The sequence below is a fragment of the Hemitrygon akajei genome, chromosome 10 (genome assembly GCF_048418815.1).
Source record: "Hemitrygon akajei chromosome 10, sHemAka1.3, whole genome shotgun sequence".
Classification (NCBI taxonomy): Eukaryota; Metazoa; Chordata; class Chondrichthyes; order Myliobatiformes; family Dasyatidae; genus Hemitrygon; species Hemitrygon akajei.
In genome coordinates this window covers 56,092,890-56,117,977 of record NC_133133.1, presented here as the reverse complement: position 1 = coordinate 56,117,977, position 25,088 = coordinate 56,092,890, and the positions used below count along the sequence as shown (strand labels likewise).

Genomic DNA, 25,088 nt, shown 5'->3' with positions numbered 1-25,088 from the left:
AATCACACCCTTCCTGCAACCATGTTTCACTAATAGCTACAACATCATAATTCCATGTATCAATCCACACTTTAAGCTCATCCACCTTTCTTACAATGCTCCTAGCATTAAAATAGATACATTTAAGATACTCTCCACCTCCTCCTCTCTTTTCATCCCTAGCAATGCATTCAAATTTATTATCCTTTTCTTTCTTCTCCCCTACAACTTCGGGCTGAGCGCATCCCTCCTCCATCACCTGCCTGTCCTCCCTCACACACGGTCTACTTACTTGCTCTACTGGTGAACTAACCTCCTCTCCCATAGTTTCCTCAAATTGATTTCCGCCCCCCCATCTTACTAGTTTAAAGTCTGCCCCGTAGCCCTAGCAAACCTCCCCGCTAGGATATTGGTCCCCCCAGGATTCAAGTGTAACCCGTCCTTCTTGAACAGGTCACGCCTGCCCCAGAAGAGGTCCCAATGATCCAGAAACTTGAATCCCTGCCCCCTGCTCCAATCCCTCAACCACGCATTCATCCTCCACCTAATTCCATTCCTACTCTCACTGTCGCGTGGTACAGGCAGTAATCCCGAGATTACTACCTTTGCGGTCCTTCTTCTTAACTGCCTTCCTAACTCCCTATACTCTCGTTTCAGGACCTCTTCCCCTTTCCTACCTATGTCATTGGTACCTACATGTACCACGACCTCTGGCTCCTCACCCTCCCACTTCAGGATATCTTGGACGCGATCAGAAACGTCCCGGACCCTGGCACCAGGGAGGCAAACTACCATCCGGGACTCCCGATCACCTCCACAGAACCGCCTGTCTGAACCCCTGACTATCGAGTCCCCTATTACTATGGTCCTCTTTCTTCTATCCCTACCCTTCTGAGCTACAGGGCCGTCCTCTGTGCCGGAGGCCCGGCCACTGTCACTTCCTCCAGGTAGGCTGTCCCCCCCAACAGTACTCAAACATGAGTACTTATTGTCTCTGTATCCATCCTGTTAGGTCCCACTAGGATTCTGTGTCATCCAGTGAAATCACTCTCACTCTGCTGAACTCAAGAGAATACAGTCCCAGACTGCAGAGAGGAAGGGAGTAAAAGGGTAACTGATTTCTCTAATACAATTAGTTACTTTATTAATCCCTTCCAGCTCCTCTCAGCCTTTTGTTCTCCAATACATCTGGGAGTTTTTTTAATCTTCACATATTAAAATAGACATATTTGTTTAATTTCTCTGCCATTTCCTGGTTCCCCAATATCTTTCCAGCTTTTGAAAGACCTGTGTTAATTTCAGTGACTTTTTTCCTCAATCAGGAGATTTACTCTTCCTCATGACAATAATAGAAAGCATTTCTTTGAACTAGCTATAATACCTTCTTCAAGGCAGAGATTTTCCGTTGGGTTATTCTGTCTTAAAGGAATGTTAGTTGTAATATACTCTTGTTCATTAAATGTTAGGCATTGCTTGGCTAATGCCTTTTAAAGTAATTTCCCAATTGACAATAGCAACTTACATTTCAGACTTTTGTATTTTTGGTCTGATCCAAGGTCCTGGTTATGGATAGAACTGAATCATGTTCAGTCTTAACATAAACCTCTTTCTTATTATAATCACTCTTCCATAAAGACTCCTGAACTGCATGGTTATCAATTAATCCTTTCTTCTTGCACAGTCAGATTGCTTCCTGATAAGTTTCTTAATGTATGGATCTAGAAAATCACTTCATGAAGTTGTCCTCCATGTTATCAGTGCTAATTTGCCTACACATAAAGTCACCAGTGATTATGTGTTATCCTTGCCATGGGTTTCTTACATTTCCCAATTTATTTATACTGGAGAGTTTAACATCGGTAGCTGAGCGAAGGGCGCTGAGTAGGCTACGGTCAATTATGGAAAACTCTGAACATCCTCTACATAGCACCATCCAGAGACAGAGAAGCAGTTTCAGCGACAGGTTACTATCGATGCAATGCTCCTCAGACAGGATGAAGAGGTCAATACTCCCCAATGCCATTAGGCTTTACAATTCAACCGCCAGGACTTAAGAACTTTTTTTAAAAGCTATTATTAAGGCTTTTTGAGATAGTGATTTAGAGGCATATCATATTTTTTTACTGAGTTAAGTATTGTATGTTATTAGTTTTGCTACAACAAGTGTATGGGACATTGGAAAAAAAGTTGAATTTCCCCATGGGGATGAATAAAGTATCTATCTATCTATCTATCTATCTTATTTAATGCTCTAAAAGATCAATATTATTTCACTGTCTTTGGACAAGTTGCACCAAATTTTCTATTGCAAACTGTTTCTTAGCTCAAACATCAGTTCTATTGATTAACTTAACTAAGATCTCTTCTCTCTACAGCTTCCTCTCTTTCTTTAATAAGATGACTACCCTGCCACTTTTTCCATTTTTTGCCTATTTATTCTAAAAGAACCCAGGACTACTTGATTCCCAACTTGAACTAGGTTTTTATAATAACTCTTAGATTATATCCATTTGTTTCTACTTCTCTCATCAGTTTGAGAACGTTAAAAATGCTGCATGCATTCATAGAGACTCTTCAGTTTAATCCTTTGTTGCCATTTTTCTGTCAGCTTATCCTAATTGGAAATCTACACATATTTGTATGCTCTGCCTTTTCCTGATACACTTTGTTTATTATTTCTTATGCCCTGTTGGCCAGAAGAAACTGCAGTCTGATAAGGACAGGGAAAGCCAGTTGTCTTTGTTTCCCCCATTTTGTGGACTCTGAACAGTTTCTTGCTCATGGATAATTTAATCACAGCAACTGAATGTGGACACAGGAAGCTTCAGGTAATGACCTGCTAAACCTGAGACCATTCTCAAACAAATAGCCATTTGTTATGTAAAGGGATGGACTGATCCTTGCTTTAGGACAATCTAATCAGAGTAATATCCCTGAGACCATTCTCAAAGGAGTAACTACTTGTTTTGTAAAATGCCAGACCTGCAATCGGTAATCTCGTTAGACTCTGGCTACGTCCACACTACACCGGATAAATCCGTAACTGAAGCTTTTTCTCGTCGTTTTTACCCTCCGTCCAAACTAAAACGGCGTTTTCATCCCCCGAAAGCTGAGATTTCCAGAAATGCTCTCCAGAGTGTGTAATTTTGAAAACGCCGCTTGAGCAGAGCAGTGTGGACAGGGTAACCGGAGATATCTAAAAATGCTGTCATGATTTGCCGGAACAGATGGTGGCAGCAGCGCAGAATTTCATTGTTTTCATGAATGCAATAGAACAACGCCGCAGCAGAAACGGAAATAGTAAACCGCTTTCTCTTCGGTTGTTTTCTGTAGATGTGTCCTGCACATGCCCAGGAGGAGGAGATTCGCCCAAATATCCATTTTAATGTGGACAGAGATATTTTAAAAAACGCCTAGTGTGGGCGCCTATCGTTTTTACGTGAAACCGGCATTTTCAAAATTATCCGGTCTAGTGTGGACATAGCCTCTGTCTGGGTTGCCTCATTTAACTGGTTTGGACCAGTCAGAGTGTAAAGACACAAATACACAAGACTGGGGTGGGCAGAGCCATGAAATGATGTTGGCTGTAGCCCTGTACAATGACCAGTAAGAAGGTGACCCAGGTAGGTGAGGTGACCTTGAGTCAGTGGGATGGAGATCCAATGGTTCAATAGAGACAGTTTGTGAACACACGTGCTTTTCATTGAAACAATAAAAGTTACTTGGCGGTAACTACAGATGCCTCACTGATCACTATTACAAGGGGCGATTCTTGTAACAGCCCCTATCTTGCATTATGCCTTATCTTTTCACTTTTTTACTTTCCAGTCTTTTTTCTTGCCTGAGCTCTTCCCCTTCTGCTTATTTTACAGTCTTATCCACAAACCAAGTTACTATAATCACCAGGACACATGGCCCAGCCTAACTTGAATGAAGCTTGTTCCGACTATGAGATCTTGGAATTGCGTATGGAAGAGAGTCTGAGTATGAATAAAGCCGCATTAAGATGAGAGTATCCCAGAGAATATTATGCAAAATACATTATTTTTAAATTTTCAGAGGATGTGTGTGTAAAATGAGGTCCACCAGTAGGTGGCATTATCTTTATTCTTTCTCTTGAAAATAATGCTGAGACTAATCTGTTATTTCACAATCATCACAGGGAACTGTGAGTGTTTGAGCAATAACAAAAGAAATTATACCCTTGGAGAAGGCTATTTTCATCAACTCGAGTTAATACGGTTCTTCTCTCACTTGAGCAATGTTTCTCAGTTAATCAGGCTTTTTGTGCACACTTTGCTTCTAATCTGAGGTGGAGGGAAAACAAAAATAATGCTTTTGCCAATGGATTGACAGTAGTTCCTTGTTAACCATGTGTGATTCTGTGGATAATCTCAACAAATGGAACATGACAGTCAATGAATGACTCCTTTTCAATAATGCATGTCACTTCACACACTCTAATGCCTGCATCATACACCGGAGTCCTCTATTCAGTTACCTGATAAGGTACCTGAATTACCTAATAGTGTTACCATGGTTACTGATAAAGCAAGCCAATTTGCAGTCAGACGGAAGGAGGGAATTTTATTAATTTGTTACTAGTTACACCAGCATATCTTATCCATCTCTAAACATATATGAACCACATAGTTGTCTGGCCCATTTCAGAAAAACATTAAGAATCAATTTACTGTACATTACTATGACGTAGGGATTGTTTGTCAGCCAAACCAGGTAAAAATGGCAAATTTTCTTTATTTTGTAGAATAAAACCTGATAATTTAATAGCTATCATTATTGAGGCAAGCTTTTTATTACTACTTTATTCAATTATTTCAATTAAATTACATAGCCACTACAGAAGGATTCAAATTCAAAGAATCAGCTCCATGTGTCCAAATTTTAATTCACTCTACTTAATCACTCTGCAACCATTTTCCCTGTGACTAGTTTTGCTGCCTGGCTTCCTGCTTCATGCATGATTGACCAGTCACCAGACAATAATACATGCACTGATTTCAGATCCTTATCATTCTACCTGATGTGCCGCTTCTCCTCGTGTCATTTTATATACATTTGAAGTTTTTTGGTAATTTGTTACTCAGTGCTTGACTCAGTTGGGGAGTAAATGCATCTTTTTACAATGCCTAAAGATTCATGCCAGAACCAGTTTATTACTGATCGAAGGAAACCTGAACCTGTACAGTGGTTTTTTGAGTAAAAAACTTTGCTTTGATTAGAACACTCTAATCTATTCTTTCTTACCTTCAGCATCATCCATCTTTAATTTTGTCAGTCCATGTGGAATAATATTATATGTTCTGCTGGCAAGATTCTTAAAGACGATCTGTATAGAAGAAAATAGATCCTCACTTAAGGAAGCAGAAGCATCAATAATGTTTAACCAAAATGAATTATCTCCGAGAGATGAGAGCTGTGAGTTTGCCAACAGGTTACTACAGTATGGGGTAAAATTCTGGAAGCTTCTGAAGATTAGATGAAGGTTTCTAATCCTAACTAATGTATTGGTTGGGTTATCTTCATTTCTCCTTGCTGACATGAAGTTTAGTGGGAAGGACACTGAATTCAGATGTGTGGATCGGTAGTGTTAATGGAATTTCTGCCTTGTAGATCATGGGTTAAGAATCTGTTTACACCTCCTGGAGTATGACGTAGTCCAATTGAAAACTGGTTTAACTGAACAGAGGAACTTTATGCACAGTACTGGATGTCAGAGTGCCCTGAGAACCTTGTCTCCCCATTTCTGGGTGGAATTTCTATTCATAGAGTTAGAGTTGTACAGCACAGGAATGGGCCCTTCGGTCCATCAAGACAATACTGACCTTTTTGCCTATCCACACTAATCCCAATCTGAATTAGGTCAATTTACTTCTATGCTGTACTTAACATAAAATGTCATCAAATTACATCAAAAGAAGTTCAACATGCAAAACAACCTGCAGCGGAGTTTCAAATCTCAATGCTGTAGTATATGTAAACAAAGCAAAGCTTAATTAATCTGGACTATTGAATATAACTCCTATTACTATCCTGATATATCTTTAATTCACTTTTTTTCCGATGGTGCACATTAGTATAATAAGATTTCCAGCGTGTTTAAAAGGATTGCAACAAACGGAACACTATAATATCCAAACAGAGTGTGTGGAACATGGCTAAATCAGAGGGAGCTGAGCATCTTGGAGGGGGAGAGGCAGGAGAATGGCACTAAAGGGATTGCTCTGGGATGAGAGAGTGGCATGAGAGAGGAAGTGGCCGAAGTTGACTGGAAAGGGACACTAGCGGGAAGGACGGCAGAGCAGCAGTGGCTGGAGTTTATGCGGGAAGTGAGGAGGCTACAAGACAGATATATTCCAAAAAAGAAGAAATTTTTGAATGGAAAAAGGATGCAACCATGGCTGACGAGAGAAGTCAAAGCCAAAGTTAAAGCAAAGGAGAGGGCATACAAGGAAGCAAAAATTGGTGGAAAGACAGAGGATTGGGAAGTTTTAAAAGCTTACAAAAGGAAACTAAGAAGGTCATTAAGAGGGAAAAGATGAACTATGAAAGGAAGCTAGTAAATAATATCAAAGAGGATACTAAAAGTTTTTTCAAGTATATAAAGAGTAATAGACAGGTGAGAGTAGATATAGGGCCGATAGAAAATGATGCTGGTGAAATTGTAATGAGAGATAAGGAGATGGCGGAGGAACTGAATGAGTATTTTGCATCAGTCTTCACTGAGGAAGACATCAGCAGTATACCGGACACTCAAGGGTGTCAGGGAAGAGAAGTGTGTGCAGTCGCAATTACGACAGAGGAAGTACTCAGGAAGCTGAATAGTCTAAGGGTAGATAAATCTCCCTGACCAGATGGAATGCACCCTCGTGTTCTGAAGGAAGTAGCTATGGAGATTGCGGAGGCATTAGCAATGATCTTTCAAAAGTCGATAGGACTGGAAGATTGCAAATGTCACTCCGCTATTTAAGAAAGGGGCAAGGAAGCAAAAAGGAAATTATAGACCTATTAGCTTGACATCGGTGGTTGGGAAGTTGTTGGAGTCGATTGTCAAGGATGAGGTTACAGAGTACCTGGAGGCATATGACAAGATAGGCAGAACTCAGCATGGTTTCCTTAAAGGAAAATTTTGCCTGACAAACATTGCAATTTTTTGAGGAAATTACAAGTAGGCTAGACAAGGGAGATGCAGTGGATGTTGTGTATTTGGATTTTCAGAAGGCCTTTGACAAGGTGCCGCACATGAGGCTGCTAAACAAGAAAAGAGCCCATGGAATTACGGGGACGTTACATATGTGGATAGAGCATTGGCTGATTGGCAGGAAACAGAGAGTGGGAATAAAGGGATCCCATTCTGGTTGGCTGCTGGTTACCAGTGGTGTTCCACAGGGGTCCGGGTTGGGGCCGCTTCTTTTTACGTTGTATATCAACAGTTTGGATTATGGAATAGATGGCTTTGTGGCTAAGTTTGCTGATGATACAAAGATAGGTGGAGGGGCCGGTAGTGCTGAGGAAACAGAGTCTGCAGAGAGACTTGGATAGTTTAGGGGAATGGGCAAAGAAGTGGCAAATGAAATACAATGGTGGAAAGTGTATGGTAATGCACTTTGGTAGAAGAAATAAATGTGCAGACTACTATTTAAATGGGGAGAGAATTCAGAGTTCTGAGATGCAATGGGACTTGGGAGTCCTCATGCAGGATACCCTTAAGGTTAACCTCCAGGTTGAGTCGGTGGTGAAGAAGGTGAATGCAACGTTGGCATTCATTTCTAGAGGAATAGAGTATAGGAGCAAGGATGTGATGTTGAGGCTCTATAAGGCACTGGTAAGACCTCGCTTGGAGTACTGTGTGCCGTTTTGGGCTCCTTATTTAAGAAAGGATGTGCTGACGTTGGAGAGGGCTCAGAGAAGATTCACTAGAATGATTCCGGGAATGAGAGGGTTAACATATGAGGAACGTTTGACCACTCTTGGACTGTACTCCTTGGAGTTTAGAAGAATGAGGGGGGACCTCATAGAAACGTTTCGAATGTTGAAAGGCATGGACAGAGTGAATGTGGCAAAGTTGTTTCCCATGGTGGGGGAGTCTAGTACAAGGAGGCAAGACTTAAGGGTTGAAGGATGCCCATTCAGAACAGAGATGTGAAGAAATTCTTTTAGCCAGAGGGTGGTGAATCTGTGGAATTTGTTGCCACGGGTGGCAGTGGAGGTCAAGTCATTGGGTGTATATGAGGCAGAGATTGATAGGTATCTGAGTAGCCAGGGCATCAAAGGTTATGGTGAGAAGGTGGGGGAGTGGGACTAAATGGGAGAATGGATCAGCTCATGATGAAATGGCGGAGCAGACTCGATGGGCCAAATGGCCGACTTCTGCTCTTTTGTCTTATGGTTTTATGGTCTTATGGACCCAGTGAGATGAATGTCTTCCCATGTCATAAGAAATAATATAAACTATAGATACACAAACATACAGTAAAATATCAATTATTGTTTGTGAATCTTGTTGGGTGGGACTCTGGCTCATTAGCCCAATCTCTAATGTTCCACATTTTGTACTCCCTTTGAACCCACCATGGCCCCAGTTCATACCCTCCTTAAACTCCCAAAATCTTTACTCTTAATGCTCCCGTTAACCTGCTTAAGCCAGAGATTAGGAGAATTTCCTTCAGTTTGAGAGTGACAAATGTGAAATACTCTCCCAAAGCACGCTGTGGATGTCACTGAATTGTCCAGGTCCCATTCACCATGCGAGCAAACTCATGTCTCCCTCCCATCATTGCAGCATCTCTTAATTAAATAACAACATTCCCCTGAAGCCAGAGAAGTGTTGCTTGTATTGTAATATATTCCTTTAAGAGCTAGCTGCAGAGATTGCATCTGCTGGCTTCCATGCTGCCAAATGTGGGAACTAGCAATGCAACCGTGGAACAAATGGGTCTTTTTGAATTGGCAGAGAATGACTCGCAGCAACAGTGGGACCAGTGTGTGGGATCTACTAGTCACAATTTATATCAGTGATTTGGATGAGGGAATCAGTCTGCCAAAAACACAAACTGCATGCAATTGTAGTTAGTGAAGGGGCTGCAATGAACTGCAAGATGAATGGCAAGTACATGACAGACGCAGATTTACATGGACATATATGTAATAAGAAACAAAAAGTCAACGTGTTACTTCAATGGTGATATGTTGGGAAATGTGAATTTTTAAAAGGATCAGGTGTCCTTGTACGTCAGTCACCAGCCGCAACCACAGACTCTCCTGTGGGGTCTGCGCAACCTTCCAGGTGGGACATGGAATAGGTTTTGCAACCACACTTGTGAGTATGCATGTTCCAGTCAATCAGCGTTTCATTGTCGTGGTATTTAACACCCTTCTCATTCCTATCTTGTCAAGATTTGACCAAGAGCACGGCAATGTCAACACTCCTTGCTTAAGATCATCCTTGCTCCGGAAAAGAAGACCACCATTTAGGAATGATGCTGTAAAGAAGCAGTATTCATTTAATATTTAGGTTCTGCTTCATAGCTGCGGCATTGACATTAGCTTTTAGTTTGAGAGTTTTTGCTAATGGCTCTGTTGGCCTAGTACTTATTGTTCTTCCTTTAATTCTGCAAAGTTATTAAAAGTCAGTGAACTGTTCATCCATTCTGTGTCTCCCTTGTGTCAGCAAGTCTCACCCACTGAAATGGCCTGAGTGGAAAGAAAACAGCTGATCGCAGCCCTGAATTCCTTTGGGCAAACAGGAGAGAGGCTAAGGCCTTTACAGGCTGATTTGACTGATGTGGCTTGTATGGTGTGACAGCTACTCGCAGAGTGGCAAGCCCCGTTCAAACCAAAGTTTGTTGGTCAGATGGAGGAGAAGCTAAAATCAATGGAGTCTCGCTTGGCTGAAATGAAATGAAGGGTTTTGGCCTGAAGCGTCAACTGTACTTTTTTTCCATAGATGCTGCCTGGCCTGCTGAGTTCCTCCAGCATTTTGTGTGTGTTGCTCCGATTTCCAGCATCTGTGGATTTTCTCATGTTTGCACACAGTACAACAATTGTTTATAGACCAGCAAGCCCAGTCCAAACACAATGAACAGATGCCAGCACCCACAGCAACAGTTCAGCAACTCACCACTGACAGCCAGAATCAGGAGGCAGCCATTACCCCTCTCTCTGCCACAACTCAGCAGCAGCAGCCTTCAGCCAGGACAGTTCCACTCCCAGCATCTCCCACATTTTCCTCTGCAACAGCCACTGATTCCTCAATTCCCTGAGCAGTTTCCGGATCAGAGCCGAGTATTTCACCAGCAGGCAGATACTCTGGTAACTCCGGAGGATGCAGGAACTTTATTACCCAGTGTGAGGTGAATTTCCTAGCCCAGCCAGGTCAATTCAGTGATGATGCATGTAAACTGACTTACATGATGACTCAAACACGAGGAAATCTGCAGATGCTGGAAATTCGAACAACACACACAAAACGCTGGTGGAACACAGCAGGCCAGGCAGCATCTATAGGGAGAAGCGCTGTCGACGTTTCAGGCTGAGACTCTTCGTCAGGACTAACTGAAAGGAAAGATACTAAGAGACAGCGCTTCCCCCTTTAGATGCTGCCTGGCCTGCTGTGTTCCGCCAGCATTTTGTGTGTGTTGTTTACATGGTGAATCTCTTAGATAGGCACCCTGTTCAACGCTCTACCATTACAAGGTTCCCCACAGCCCAGTCCTTCAAACAATTCATGGTTGGGTTCAAGGGAGTGTTTGATTTTCCAGTGTGTGATCAGGAGTCAGCCCACCAACTCCTGGACCTGCACCAAGGAAAAGGGACGGTGAGGGACTATGCAGAAAGGTTGTCCCCTCCTGTGTCAGCTGCTAGTGTGGTTTTCCAGCAGAATATGTTGACCTTCTTGCAGTCTACAGGCAATCTCCCTGCTGCCACACCTGTGTCACTGATCTCTCATCCAGTATACTAGTACTCCCCCGGGCTGGTTCTTCTCCACCCCCCGTCAGGAAATGCTGGCCATGGAAGAATATATCAAAGCGTCACAGGTAGATAGGGCAGTAAGGAGAGCTTTTGGTACATTGGCCTTGGACTTATCTGTACATCAACCTCGCCAGCAGGGGCAAGCTTCTTTTTTGTGAGCAAGAAGGATGGCAATTTCCGTGCCTGAAGAGACTTTACCCTTTTTCTCTGCTTGCCCCTGTGTTTGAACATCTCCAAGTAGCAACCATTTTCTCCAAGATAGATGTGTGTAATGCTTACAACCTGGTTATTACCCAGGAAGGGGATGAGTGGAAAACAGCACTCAAACCTCCAATAGCCACTGTGAGTACCTCGTGATGCCATTTGTTTTTGCCCTACTGTTTTTCAGGTCCTGGTCAACCATGTGCTCTGAGACTTGCTGAATCAGTTTGTTTTCATGTAGTTTGATGACACTATTATGTATTCCTGCTCTCACCACGAACACGAACATAAGAGCAAAAGGATAGTAAGGGATAAAATTGGTCCTCTTGAAGATCAGAGTGGTCGGCTATGTATGGAACCAAAAGAAATGGGGGAGATCTTAAATGGGTTTTTTGCATTTGTATTTACTAAGAAAACTGGCATGGAGTCAATCGAAATGAGGCAAACAAGTAGTGAGGTCATGGAACCTATACAGATTGAAGAGGAGGAGATGCTTGCTATCTTGAGGAAAAATCAAAGTAGATAAATCCCCAGGACCTGACATGGTATTCCCTTGGACCTTGAAGGAGACTGGTGTTGAAATTTCAGGGGCCTTGGCAGACATATTTAAAATGTCGGTATCTACGGGTGTGGTGCCAGAGGATTGGAGGATAGCTCATGTAGTTCCATTGTTTAAAAACGGCTCAAAAAGTAATCCGGGAAATTATAGGCCAGTAAATCTGATGTCTGTAGTAGGTAAATTATTGGAAGGAGTACTAAGAGATAGGATCTACAAGTATTTGGATAGACAGGGACTTATTAGGGAGAGTCAACATGGCTTTGTGTGTGGTAGGTCATGTTTAACAAATCTTTTAGAGTTTTTCAAGGAGGTTACAAGGAAAGTGGATGAAGGGAAGGCAGTGGATGTTGTCTACATGGACTTCAGTAAGGCCTTTGACAAGGTCCCGCATGGGAGGTTAGTTAGGAAGATTCAGTCGCTAGGTATATATGGTGAGGTAGTAAATTGGATTAGACATTGGCTCAATGGGAGAAGTCAGAGAGTGGTAGTGGAGGATTGCTTCTCTGAGTGGAGGCCTGTGACTAGTGGTGTGCCACAGGGATCAGTGCTGGGTCCATTGTTATTTGTCATCTATATCAATGATCTGGATGATAATGTGGTAAATTGGATCAGTAAATTTGCTGATGATACAAAGATTGGAGGTGTAGTGGACAGTGAGGAAGGTTTTCAAAGCTTGCACAGAATCTGGACCAGCTGAAAAAATGGGCTGAAAAATGGCAGATGGAGTTTAATACAGACAAGTGTGAGGTATTGCACTTTGGAAGGACAAACCAAGGTAGAACATATAAGGTAAATGGTAGGACACTGAGGAGTGCAGTAGAACAGAGGGATCCAGGAATACAGATACAAAATTCCCTAAAAGTGGCGTCACAGGTAGATAGGGTAGTAAAGGGAGCTTTTGGTACATTGGCCTTTATAAATCAAAGTATTGACTATAAGAGTTGGAATGTTAGGGTGAGGTTGTATAAGGCATTGGTGAGGCTGAATTTGGAGTATTGTGTTTAGTTTTGGTCACCGAATTACAGGAAGGATATTAATAAGGTTGAAAGAGTGCAGAGAAGGTTTACAAGGATGTTGCCGGGACTTGAGAAACTGAGTACAGAGAAAAGTTGAATAGGTTAGGACTTTATTCCCTGGAGCATAGAAGAATGAGGGGAAACTTGATAGAGGTATATAAGATTATGATGGGTATAGAAAGAGTGAATGCAAGCAGGCTTTTTCCACTGAGGCTAGGGGAGAAAAAAAAACGGAGGACATGGGTTAAGGGTGAAGGGGGAAAAGTTTAAAGGGAACATTAGGGGGGGGCTTCTTCACACAGAGAGTGGTGGGAGTGTGGAATGAGCTGCCAGATGAAGCGGTAAATGTGGGCTCACTTTTAACACTTAAGGAAAACTTGGACCGGTACATGGATGAGAGGTGTATGGAGGGATATGGTCCAGGTACAGGTCAGTGGGACTAGGCAGAAAAATGGTTCAGCACAGCCAAGAAGGGCCAAAAGGACTGTTTCTGTGCTGTAATGTTCTATGGTTCTATGTTTCTTTGTCCTGCATGTCCAGAGGATTCTCAGACAGTTCCTTTACACGAATCCATTGAAATGTGAATTCCATAAAGGGCAGGTGTTGTTTTTTGGGCTATATCATCACCCATTCTGGTATTCATATGGACCCGTGCAAAGTTTATGCAATCATAGAGTCACCCAAGCCATTTATATCCAAACAGGTATGGACCTTCATGGGGTTTGCACACTTCTATTACCACTTCATCAGTAACTTCAGTTTCATTGCGACCCCAATAAATACATTCACAGGAAGACTTCCGCAGGATTCTGATGTACAAGTGAAGCCAATCAAGCATTCTTAGAACTACAGTGACGCATCCCACTGCTCCCAACTGGTTGGACATCCAGGAACTAAATGGACCCTGGAATTTATCCAGAGATGACTTTGGTGACCATCTATGTCCCAGGACACCCATAATTTAGTCTCTGCCAGTCCCACTTGTTCCCAGAACAATATGTCACACCAGTTCTGTGGGTCTGCTATGTCCGCTGCCTGTGCCTCACTGCCCTTGCTGATTTCGTCACTGGGCTGTCCCGGTATTATGGAAGCACTACCATTCTCGTGCTGTAGACTGATTCTCCAAGTTGCCCACTTCGTTGCACTTCCTAAGCTCCCTTTGGCTCATGAGACTGCCATCATCATGTTTCAGCACGCGTTCAGGCTGCATGGCTTCCCTCAGGGCATAGCGTCTGACCAAGGACCACAGTTCATGTCCCGTTTTCAGAAGGCTTTCTGTTTCTTTTGAGAACCACAGCCAGTCACTCATCTGCTGTCCAAACTGAGGACAACCTTGCACTGCCTTATCTCTTCCAACCCCACATCCTTGCTCTCCCAATCATTTTGGGCAGGGATTGCCTACAATAAACCCCAGTCGTCCTCCACTGGCAAGTCACCCTTTGAATTCCAGCTCCCATTCTTATCTGACCAAGAGATTGGTGTGCAAGTTCCTACTGCTGAGCAGTTGGTTCAATGCTACATGCACATGTGGAGAGGGGCTAGACCTCCTCAGCTGTGAGATCAGAAATAACATACCCAGGAAGCTGATGGGCTCCACCAAGTTTGGCCTCTCAAGTCAGGGGAGAAAGTCTGACTGGCATCTGGGGATCTTTTCTTGAAAGTTGAGAGCCGGAGATTGGCCCTACAATGCTTTGAGACATTGATAGCCTCTCACAGGCAACATAGACAAAAATACTGGAGGAACTCAGCAGACCAGGCAGTATCCATGGAAGGGTAAACAGTCAACAGTTTGCACCTACCATTGATGATTCAGCCAGTGTTCCATGTTTCCCAGCTCAAGTGGTGACTACCTCACCTCTACCCCTCCTTCATGCTTGATGGATGGGTCCTTGGTCTATTCTGTGTAGCGCTTCCTGACATCTCGCCTGTTGTGGAGCAGGGTCTAGTATCTCATGGATTGGGGTGGGTATAGTCCTGAGGAACATTCTTGGGTTCTGGCCCATGACATCCTAGACAAGTCCCTCATCTGGGACTTCCAGCAGGCACAGGTCTTTGCACCTCAGGAGCTACGCCTAAGGAGGGGGCTCTGCTGTGGGTCTGCACATTCTCACAGGCAGGCTGTGGAACAGGTTCAGCAATCACGCTCATGAGTACTGTATGTATGTTTCAGTCATTGTGATGGTATTTAACCCCCTTCCTCTCACTTCAGTCTTGTTGAGACTTGACCAAAACCACAGCAACATCTATGCTCCCTACTTACTATCATCCTTACTCTGGAAAAAAAGATTACCTTTTGGATTGATGTCATAAAGTAATGGCATTCATTTACCACAGTGTCCGCTGTCAGCTTTCAGCTTGAGAGTTTTAGTTAGCAGCCCTGTTGGCTTAGTGTTTATTGCTTTTCCTTTAATTCTGTACAGTTGAGTCTATGGTGATGAAATGCTTTGAGAGGTTGGTCGTGGCTAGAATCCACTCTCGTCTCAGTAAGGACCTGGAGCTTCTGCAATTTGCCTTTTGCTATAATAGGTCCATGGCAGATGCAATCTGAATGGATATCCACGCAGCCTTGGGTCACCTGGACAATACAAATACCTATGCCAGGATGCTATCTATCGACTGATTATACCACAGCATTCAATAGCATCTTTCCTACAGTCTTGATCAAAAGGATCCAGAATCTGGGCCTCTGGACCTCCCTCTGCAACTGGATCCTCAACTTCTTAACTGGAAGACTACAGTCTGTGAGGATTGGGAATAACATCTTCACCTTGCTGACAATCAATGCTGGCACACCACAGGGTTGTGTGCTTAGCCCACTGCTCTTCTCTCTATACCCATGACTATGTGGCTAGGAACAGCACAAATGTCATCTATAACTTTGCTGATGATACAACTATTGTTGGCAGAATTTCAGACGGCGATGAAAGGGCTTACAGGAGAGAGATATACCAGCCAGTTGAGTGGTGACTCAGCAACAACCTTGCACTCAACATCAGCAAGACCGAAGAGCTGTGTGTGGACTTCAGAAGGGGTAGAAGGAGGGAACACAAACCAATCCTCATAGAGAAATCAGAAGTGGAGAGAGTGAGCAATTTCAAGATCGTGCGTGTCAATATCTCTGACGGCCTAACCTGGTTGCAACATATTGACGCAGCTATAAAGAAGGCAATCTGATGGACTGCATTACAGTCTAGTTTGGGGGGGGGGGGTCAGGGAGGGGACTACTGCAGAGGATAGAAGTAAGTGCAGAAAATTGTAAAATTAGTTTGCTCAATCATGGGCACTAGCCTCCGTAGAATCTCCGTAGAAAGACATTTTCAAGGAGCAGTGCCTCAGGATGGGGTATCCATCATTAAGGACCCCCGCCACCCAGGATATGCCCTTTTCTTATTGCTACTGTCAGGAAGTACAGAAGCCTGAAGGCCCACACTCAGTGATTCAGGAACAGCTTCTTCCCCTCTGCCATCCGATTTCTAAATGGTCACTAAACCCATGAACACTACCTCCACTAATTTTTAAAGTTTATTTCTATTTTTGCACTACTTATTTTAACTTAACTACTTAATGTACATAGATATAATTTCTATCACCACAAAGTTAACAAATTACATGACAGATGCTGGTGATATTAAACCTAATTTTGATTCTGATTCTTACTGAAAATCAGTGAACTCTTCAACCACTTCTGTGTTTCTCCTTCTGTACTTGGGCCATAACCGCACATGTGTCATCAGCAAAAGCAAACACCTATACACAACAAGCATTTAAAAAGGCAGGTAACATGTTGGCCTTCACTGTAAGAGGTTTGGAGTACAGAAGCAAAGGTTCCTTACTACAAGTATTAAGAGCCTTATTGAGAGCACATCTGAAGTGTTTACCATTGAGGGAATGCAGTGAAGGTTTACTAGACTGCTTCCTTGGGTACCATGATTGTAATACAGTACAGGAGAGATTGAGATGATTGGAATAGAGTTTACAAGAATGCGAGGATCTCAGGAGGATTTTTCTTCTGCCTGGGGAGGTGAAGGTGGATGGTGGCTGTCTATAACAAGGGTTTACAGTCCCAGACTATGGAGCACAGTACTTAGGGCTGAGATAAGGTGTGATTCCTTCAGTTAGAGAATGGTGAAAGTGAAAGGCTAAGACCTTGTCCTTTCTGTGTACATTCATCCCTGTAGTAATGGGTCGGAATATATTACAGAGTTCTACAGCGAGGAGTTGGTTGTATGATATTCATCAAAATGAGTTATATGAAGTTATACTGCACTCAATGGGCTCCTAACCATGGGCATGCTCAGACCATTCGACACAGGGTAATTTCTTTACCGCCAGACCTACTCAAAAACCAATGAGATAAGAACTATTGGTTCACAGCTGCCCCAAAGTCTGCTCTTCCTCACACATCACAGTAGGAATATTGGTAACAATGGGAGTCATGCAATGAAACTTTAACCTGTTGCCCTCTTTCAACAGCATATCTGTGTTGTTGTTATCCCCAATCGATGCTCACACAAATGCTGATACATTGACTTAAGTTATTAAGTGTAAGCTGGCTGCACTCCATACAGGCCAATCAGTCTCCAACAATGGAGGTGAGGATGAGGACAAGGGCATGGGATTTTAGCTACTATGGGGATCCAAGGGCAGAGTGAGATACCTCTAATATCTCCAATGCAAGTACTGCCACAAAGGGGAATTGTGTGGCAGCACTATTAGGTAAGACAGCAGATAAAGAGTGGACCTAGGTCTCATGCCTGTTTAATCATTTATACAGGTATTTACTGTAAATAAACTAGTAAAATGATGGGCATTAATGCTAAGTACCTTGATAGCTAATGGTGATCCTGCAATTTTATTTGCCACAAATACAATTTAGTCAACAATGAAAGCATCAGGCTGGATGTTGGATTTGGTGAGGAGAACAGGGATTAATCGTCTGCTGTGTTTTTGATTAGCCGTGGCTAAGTAAATTTATCTACTCATAAGAAATATCTTGACAACTTCTTTGAATGACAGCCATCTGTCCTGACAAATCAATTGACATTTCAGACTATTACTGCCAAAATAAATTCATATCTGGAACGGGAAGAAAATCTTGCAGATAAACTCATGTAGACATGAGAAGAATGACCTTGAATTAATTCCTTAAAAATAAGATTCTAACTCTAAGAAATGTAAATTTAAAAATATGCTTTTCCCATTCATAATTGATGGGCACTCCATGCCATACACATTTAACCACCAGTAAAACCTTTGCAAGTACCGGTATATAGCAGTATTCTACCTTAAAGCGATCTCCAACTTCTCCACGTAGAACTGGGCCCAGAATCCCTTTTGATGACTCTGCATTCGGTTTATGTTTAACAACTGTAAAGGTATGGTCAGTATACTCGACGTAAACAGCCTTTTTATACTTCTTTCCAATGCGGTGTGGCCCCTTCTCCAGATATTTTTCTCTTAAGTTTCTGAAAGAAAGAAGAAACATGATAATATGTGGAATGAGGTTTTACATCAAGCTGTACTTTCACTCACAGACACTGATCTTTAGACTTCCTTATATTTAATTTCATTCTGTTTAATGGTTTGCCTGTGGTGCTTTTGTTTAATTGCATTCTTTGCTCAGTGGCAGAGATCAAATATGGTTGACTATTTTTTTCTGTCAACTTGCTCAATGTCAAACTCTAGAGACAGAGGCAAGAGTAACGTATAGGAATGGGGGCTTACTCTGATTTTATCTTCCCCAATATGGAGCAATCATTATCATTTTCTCAGTAACTCTTCTTTCCTAGTTGCCTTGTCTTTTAATTAATATGCTAGCAATGGTAATGATTGGTAGATTACATTGAGCCTACCAATGCCTCTACTTTCTGAGGAGGCTGAAGAGAGCTGGATTCGTTGGGCAGTTTGGTCCTGGCATGGACGCTATGTTGCCTCCTCCCTGAAGGGAGTGAATTAACAGTCCATGAGCAGGGTGGGTGGGATTCTTCATGATGTTACTGGCCAGGACCACCAGACTCACAAACAGCTACTTTCCCCAAGCAGTAAGGTCTCTGCCCGCTAACCCTGACTTCCACTACTTCATCTTTTCCTGGCAGAATCACCTTATGTACAGACACTCCTGTGTCTAACATCACTTTATGAACATACAATCAACCTATGTATATAAACCAACTTATGTGTTTACATTTACTGTGTTTTATTTTATTATTGTGGTTCTTTGTCTTATTGAGTTGTTTTTGTGCTGCATCAGATCTGGAGTAACAATTATTTCATTCTCCTTTACATTTGTGTATTGGATATGACATTAAACAATCTTGAATCTTGATGTACTTATTGAATAGACCAATAGGAAGTATCAGCTGCTTCCCATTTCCTCTGACCATTGATACTCCAGTGCTCAGAGTTGAACAATATGTATATCTGATTCACAAACTCAGTCACACTCTGAAAGACTTCCTGCAAAATAATCTATTGCTGAGGATAATATTCTAGAAGATGTGTCTCCTGGCTTCAACTTCAATAATAATAGTTCCTCAGAGAATGTCACATCACTGGGCACCAATCAATCGATATGTAAAACACAAGAAGGACTGTACCTGCTCACGTCACTTGGAATGGTTGGAGCATAATCCCAATCACACTCCTCAGCAGCAATGAAGTAAATCCATTCCATTGACCTACTTTTGGTAACAGTTGTCCGTAACATGTATTTAATTGTCATCTTAAAGACCTGTTCATTGCCTTCCTCATCATCATATGTTTCATTATTAAAATAATCCTCTGCCTTTTCTGATTCAGTCATTTTCTGATGGGACGCACTGTCATCCTTGCAGATTCCCTTTATGTTAAAGTAGGCTGTCATCCCAGCTGTTACAACAGAGGAGAAATAAAGATGGAAACTAAATATTTCACATATCCTTTGTTGGGCAAACAAAACCTTCTTTCATCCTTATTAAGCAAACTTCATTTGATGCATACCTATAACACAGTATTTCTGCGCTATATGAATGTCCAAGGACCATTATTAACTCTGCTGGGCACAATAAAGATCAATTCACCTACCTTGTTCAATTGTACACAAGGGTTATATAAAGTCTTGTTAAGGAATTACAATCTTAAAATGCTAAGGTCAAGGCTCAGTGTTTGTTCTTAAAGGAATTGGTCTAGGGTCACTACCATGCCGAAATCCCTGCTGAAAGCACAAGACAGGTCTGAGGCTTGACACAAATTTTTCTCCTCAATTTCTTTGTATGCTCTCACCAGCAAAACAATCGCTTCTCTCACCAGGTTCTCTGTTCTCACCGGGTGAAGAAACTACAGGCTAGATTTGCCAAGAATAATATAGTTTCCCTCACAGTCAGATTCTATTATACTCACCAAAGAGAAATCTAAGTGTTGGACAATAGAATATTTCCTGATTTTTTGACCAAATATATTTATGCTTGGCATTTTGACTAAGTTCCAGATATATTTGTCCTTGGATATAACTGCTAAACATGCAATGTAGTAGCTATATACTTTACTTCCAAAATTCTGTCTTGAATTTAAAAAAAACATGAATGTAACAATGAATTTCAGAAGTCAAACATTAAGCCCAGACACTTCTAGATAGTACATTGAATAATTTGGATCCAGGAATTTATTTCCCCATTAGTTTATTTTGTGCTGCCCTGTTATATCCGTTTTAGTAATTTGTTTCAGCCAGAGAAACAAACCCTCTGCCTCAAAGAATGTTTCTATATCCTGAATTGTCTAATTTAATGATGCTTGAGTGAAATCACTGGTAAGAATACCTGGGTTCATTTTATCTATTCATTTCCTGGGATCTGAGAATCTTTGACAAGGCCCATATTTATTGTCCACCCCTCTGTTCCCTTGCGAAGGTGATAACGAACCACCTTCTTGATTGTAGTAATTGATCTGGTGGAGGCACTTCCACAACACCATTGGGAAAGGAGTTTCAGGATTGAGATCCAGAGATGATGGAGCATCAGCATTTCCAGATCAGTATGATGTGCAGGGAATCAATCAAGCAAACTGCTTTGTCCCAGATGGTGTTTAATTTCTTGGAGCTGGTGGAGCTTCACTGATCCAGGCAAGTGGAGAATATTCCATCCCACTCCTGTCTAGTACCTTGTAGACTGTAGAAAAACCATGAATGAGTCACTCACTGCAAGGTAGTATGCCTCTTCCTTTCTCTTATAGACACAATGTTTTTATGGTTAGTCCTGTTGAATTTGTGATCAGTGATGATTCAAAGGATATCTAGAGTGGTTCCTTGGCTGTGGTAATGTCATTGATAGCCAAACTAAAGTGGTTGGACTCTTTCTTGTTGAAAATATCAAACAGCATCTGTCACCTGTCAGACTACACCTGAATGCTGTCCAGTTCTTGCAGCATTTGGATATGTGTGGCTTCCGTTACCAAGGTTGTTGGAAAGGTCTTCAGAGAAGACTAGACCTACTTTGATTTGAACACTTTGGCGATCAATGGCCTTATCATAGCCTAGATTTTATTCTGATTCTACTGCAATTAACACAGATAGGTTGGTGAGAACAAACTGAAATAGGATCATATCTCATGTTTCTTCACTTACCTCCTGCTATAGACTCAATCTGATAGCTAGTTATATCCTTAGCACACTGTTAGTTCAATCAAGGATGATGCTACCAAACATCATTTGGTGATGGACGCTGAAGTCCCTAGATTACACTCTGTGCCCCTTTCCTTCCACTACATTTTCCAACATGTGGCTGCACTGATTCATTAGGTTCAGGAAGATGATAGCTGGTTGACAAGCAGGGGTTTCCGTGCCATGTTTACCTCATGTCACAAGACTTCATAGATACTGGAGTTGATTCAAGGACTCCAACAAGTACTTCCTTCTGCCTATATACCATTGTGTCGTCAGTGTGTCTGTAAGATCTTTACTTCAATTATTTTAAATGACATTTGAATTGCTCCAAACTAGAGGGGCACTGTGCAATTACACAGTCAAGGTACTTTTGACATGAAGGAGAGTTATAAACTTGGAAATTCCTCATACGTGTTAATGGGATCTGATGGTGACATTCCTTCTTTTTCAGACCAGACATTACAAATATTGCCACTGCCAACATGGCAAAGACTTTCTGTTCCTCTTACCTTGTTGATGGTTTGGATTTTGACAGCCCAATAACCATTCATTCTCATAACTGGGCAACATCTCAGCTGTTGCAAATGCTGTTGGAGCCAGTTCAACGGACACAACTCTGTGGTCATGCAGTAGAAGGCCATATCCACCAAAGTAAATGGAGTACTGGTCTGGTGTAGAGCCCATAGCTAATAAATGCCAGCTGACATATTTGTTTTTGCAAATATTCAGATCTGAAAAATCAGCAATAACGTTAGAAGGCGTGAACTAGACAGATTATAATATCAAGATTTAATCACTCAAATTGCTAAAGAAGATCTGAAAGAGCTGATTATTGACTACAGGAGGAGGAATCCAGTGTCCAGGAGTCAGTCCTCATCAGGGGATCAGGAATGGAGAGGGTCATCAACTTTAAATACATATGGTGGCATATATGTATTTTGACAATAAATTCACTTTGGTTTGAACTTTGAATCTTTGATCCCGTGCTGAAAGTTTTAAAGTTGAAATACAAGTGAAGCCAAGTCAAATTGCACTGAACATAACATGAAATTTCAAAGCTTTCCAGCCATAAACAGCAACCATGCCACAAAGCAAAGCATTTACTAAATGCTCCCTATCTTCCCCAGTTTACAATCCCTATTTTCTGTCAATTATTTCAGAGACGCTGAGCAATGATGTATAAAAGCATCATGCTTTTCTGACCTACAGGGACTCTGGGAATCCAGAGTCTGCAGAACAAGCAGGGAATTCTTTTGATACTGTGGGATGCCCTCACTGACCAGCAAGTGTAAGTATGCAGGCTGATCTATGTAGCATGGACTATGAAGTCAATCAAATTTACGCTGATAAAAGATGGACACTACTACTCTAGAACTCTAAATTCTAGCTATGGTCCCTCTTACGTTTAAACAGCTGAACTGCCTTTAAAATGGCATGAAGAAATTTCCGATGATACAGTTTAAATTCTTCACCAACTACCCTTATGCTAATTGGTTGATTTTTCCTTTGTTACAAAACTGGACATTTTTGGTGACAAAAGAGAATGCAGATGTTAGAATAAGGAGCAAATTTACAAGCTGCTGAAAGAACGCAGCAGGTCAGGCAGTAGCTGTAGAGGGAAAATGCACAGATGATGTTCTGGGTTGAGACCATTCATCTGGGCCAAAGACCAGATTGGGGCCTTCCTTAATTATTTTGTTTCAAGGTCACAGGGAGTGATCTGGCAGCTTCTAGGTTCAAGGCTAAAAATAAAACAGTTACTCTTAGGATGTTTCAAATGATTTTTCTTGTTGAATACAACTAGGATGATCTCCATTCCACATTTATCAGAACAAGTTCTTTATTTATGTTTGAACTGGGCATTACAATGAAAGCCAATATTTGTTGCCCATCCTTTACTACCTCAGTGCTGAGCCATTTTCTTTAACTACTATCACTCTTCTTGTAAAGGAACCCCCATAATATTATTTGGTAGAATTTCCAGATATAGGTCAGTGGTGAAGAAAGAACAGCAATAAATTTTTAAGTCAAGGTGATGTGTGACTTCAAGGAGGGCTTAAGGCTGATGGTGTTCCCAGGCTCATGCCGTGCTTGGTGATAGTGGCCACGAGTTTGGGAGCTGCTCTCAGAGAAACCAAGGTAAGTAACTGCAGTATGGCTTCAGCAAGAGGAAGACGAGGAGGACAAGGAGGATGAGACAGATAAACACGAGGAAATCTGCAGATGCTGGAAATTCAAGCAACACACACAAAATGCTGGTGGAACGCAGCAGGCCAGGCAACATCTATAGGGAGAAGCACTGTCGATGTTTCGGGCTGAGACCCTTCGTCAGGACTAACTGAAAGGAAAGATAGTAAGAGATTTGAAAGTAGGAGGGGGAGGGGAAAATGCGAAATGATAGGAGAAGACCGGAGGGGGTGGGGTGAAGCTGAGAGCCGGAAGCCAACTGGAGTCATTTGGCGGCGGAGGCACGTTCCAAGAAAGGATATATAGCTGTAATAGCGGATCTGGGTCAAAATATGATCGAAAAGTTGAAGGGCTAAAGAAATTATAGATGGGGAGCAGTGAGAGAGGGTTTCACTGAACTCCTGTCGAAGAGAAGATTTAAACTTCTTCAGTGTAGGCATCACCGGCAGAGGCTTCGCAGTAGTGAATTTAAAAGGCAAACACGAGGAAATCCATCGTCAACTGACTCCAGTTGGCTTCCGGCTCTCAGCTTCACCCCACCCCCTCCGGTCTTCTCCTATCATTTCACATTTTCCCCTCCCCCTCCTACTTTCAAATCTCTTACTATCTTTCCTTTCAGTTAGTCCTGACGAAGGGTCTCAGCCTGAAACGTCGACAGCACTTCTTCCTCTAGATGCTGCCTGGCCTGCTGCGTTCCACCAGCATTTTGTGTGTGTTGTTGGATGAGAAAGATGTTTGAAAGAAAGCCACTCCCATCCAGCACGTTCAGGGAGAAATTCTCTGTGACTCTCAGTGACAGGAATAACAGTGCATAGTTCCCTGAAGGTGGAGTCTCATGTAGATAGGGTGGTGAAGAAGGCTTTTGGAACGCTGGCCTTTATAAATCAGAGCATTGAGTACAGAAGTTGGGATGTAATATTAAAATTGTACAAGGCATTGGTAAGGCCAAATTTGGAATATTGTGTACAGTTCTGGTCACCGAATTATAGGAAAGATATCAATAAATTAGAGAGAGTGCAGAGACGATTTACTAGGATGTTACCTGGGTTTCAGCACTTAAGTTACAGAGAAAGGTTGAACAAGTTAGGTCTCTATTCATTGGAGCGTAGAAGGTTGAGGGGGGATTTGATCGAGGTATTTAAAATGTTGAGAGGGATAGATAGAGTTGACGTGAATAGGCTGTTTCCATTGAGAGTAGGGGAGATTCAAACGAGAGGACATGATTTGAGAGTTAGGGGGCAAAAGTTTAAGGGAAACACGAGGGGGTATTTCTTTACTCAGAGAGTGATAGCTGTGTGGAATGAGCTTCCTGTAGAAGTAGTAGAGGCCAGTTCAGTTGAGTCATTTAAGGTAAAATTGGATAGTATATGGACAGGAAAGGAGTGGAGGGTTATGGGCTGAGTGCGGGTAGGTGGGACTAGGTGAGATTAAGAGTTCGGCACGGACTAGGAGGGCCGGAATGGCCTGTTTCCGTGCTGTGATTGTTATATGGTTATATTTCTATACGTACACCATTGCT

General features: G+C 42.2%; 1 protein-coding gene across 2 annotated transcripts in view; it reads right to left on the bottom strand.

Moving 5' to 3' along the window:
- The window catches only part of f8 (coagulation factor VIII, procoagulant component), a 118,949-nt gene that overhangs the window by 49,228 nt on the left and 44,633 nt on the right, over nt 1-25,088 (bottom strand). For both annotated transcript variants that reach the window (XR_012100540.1, XM_073058335.1), the window contains exons 8-11: nt 21,892-22,113; nt 19,344-19,614; nt 18,032-18,212; nt 5,248-5,329 (exon numbers count right to left, since the gene is read on the bottom strand). Coding sequence is in view for 1 of the 2 variants with exons in the window: in XM_073058335.1 (XP_072914436.1) it covers nt 5,248-5,329; nt 18,032-18,212; nt 19,344-19,614; nt 21,892-22,113 (756 nt within the window). In the remaining variant the exon portion in view is untranslated. The remainder of the gene's footprint in view (nt 1-5,247; nt 5,330-18,031; nt 18,213-19,343; nt 19,615-21,891; nt 22,114-25,088) is intronic.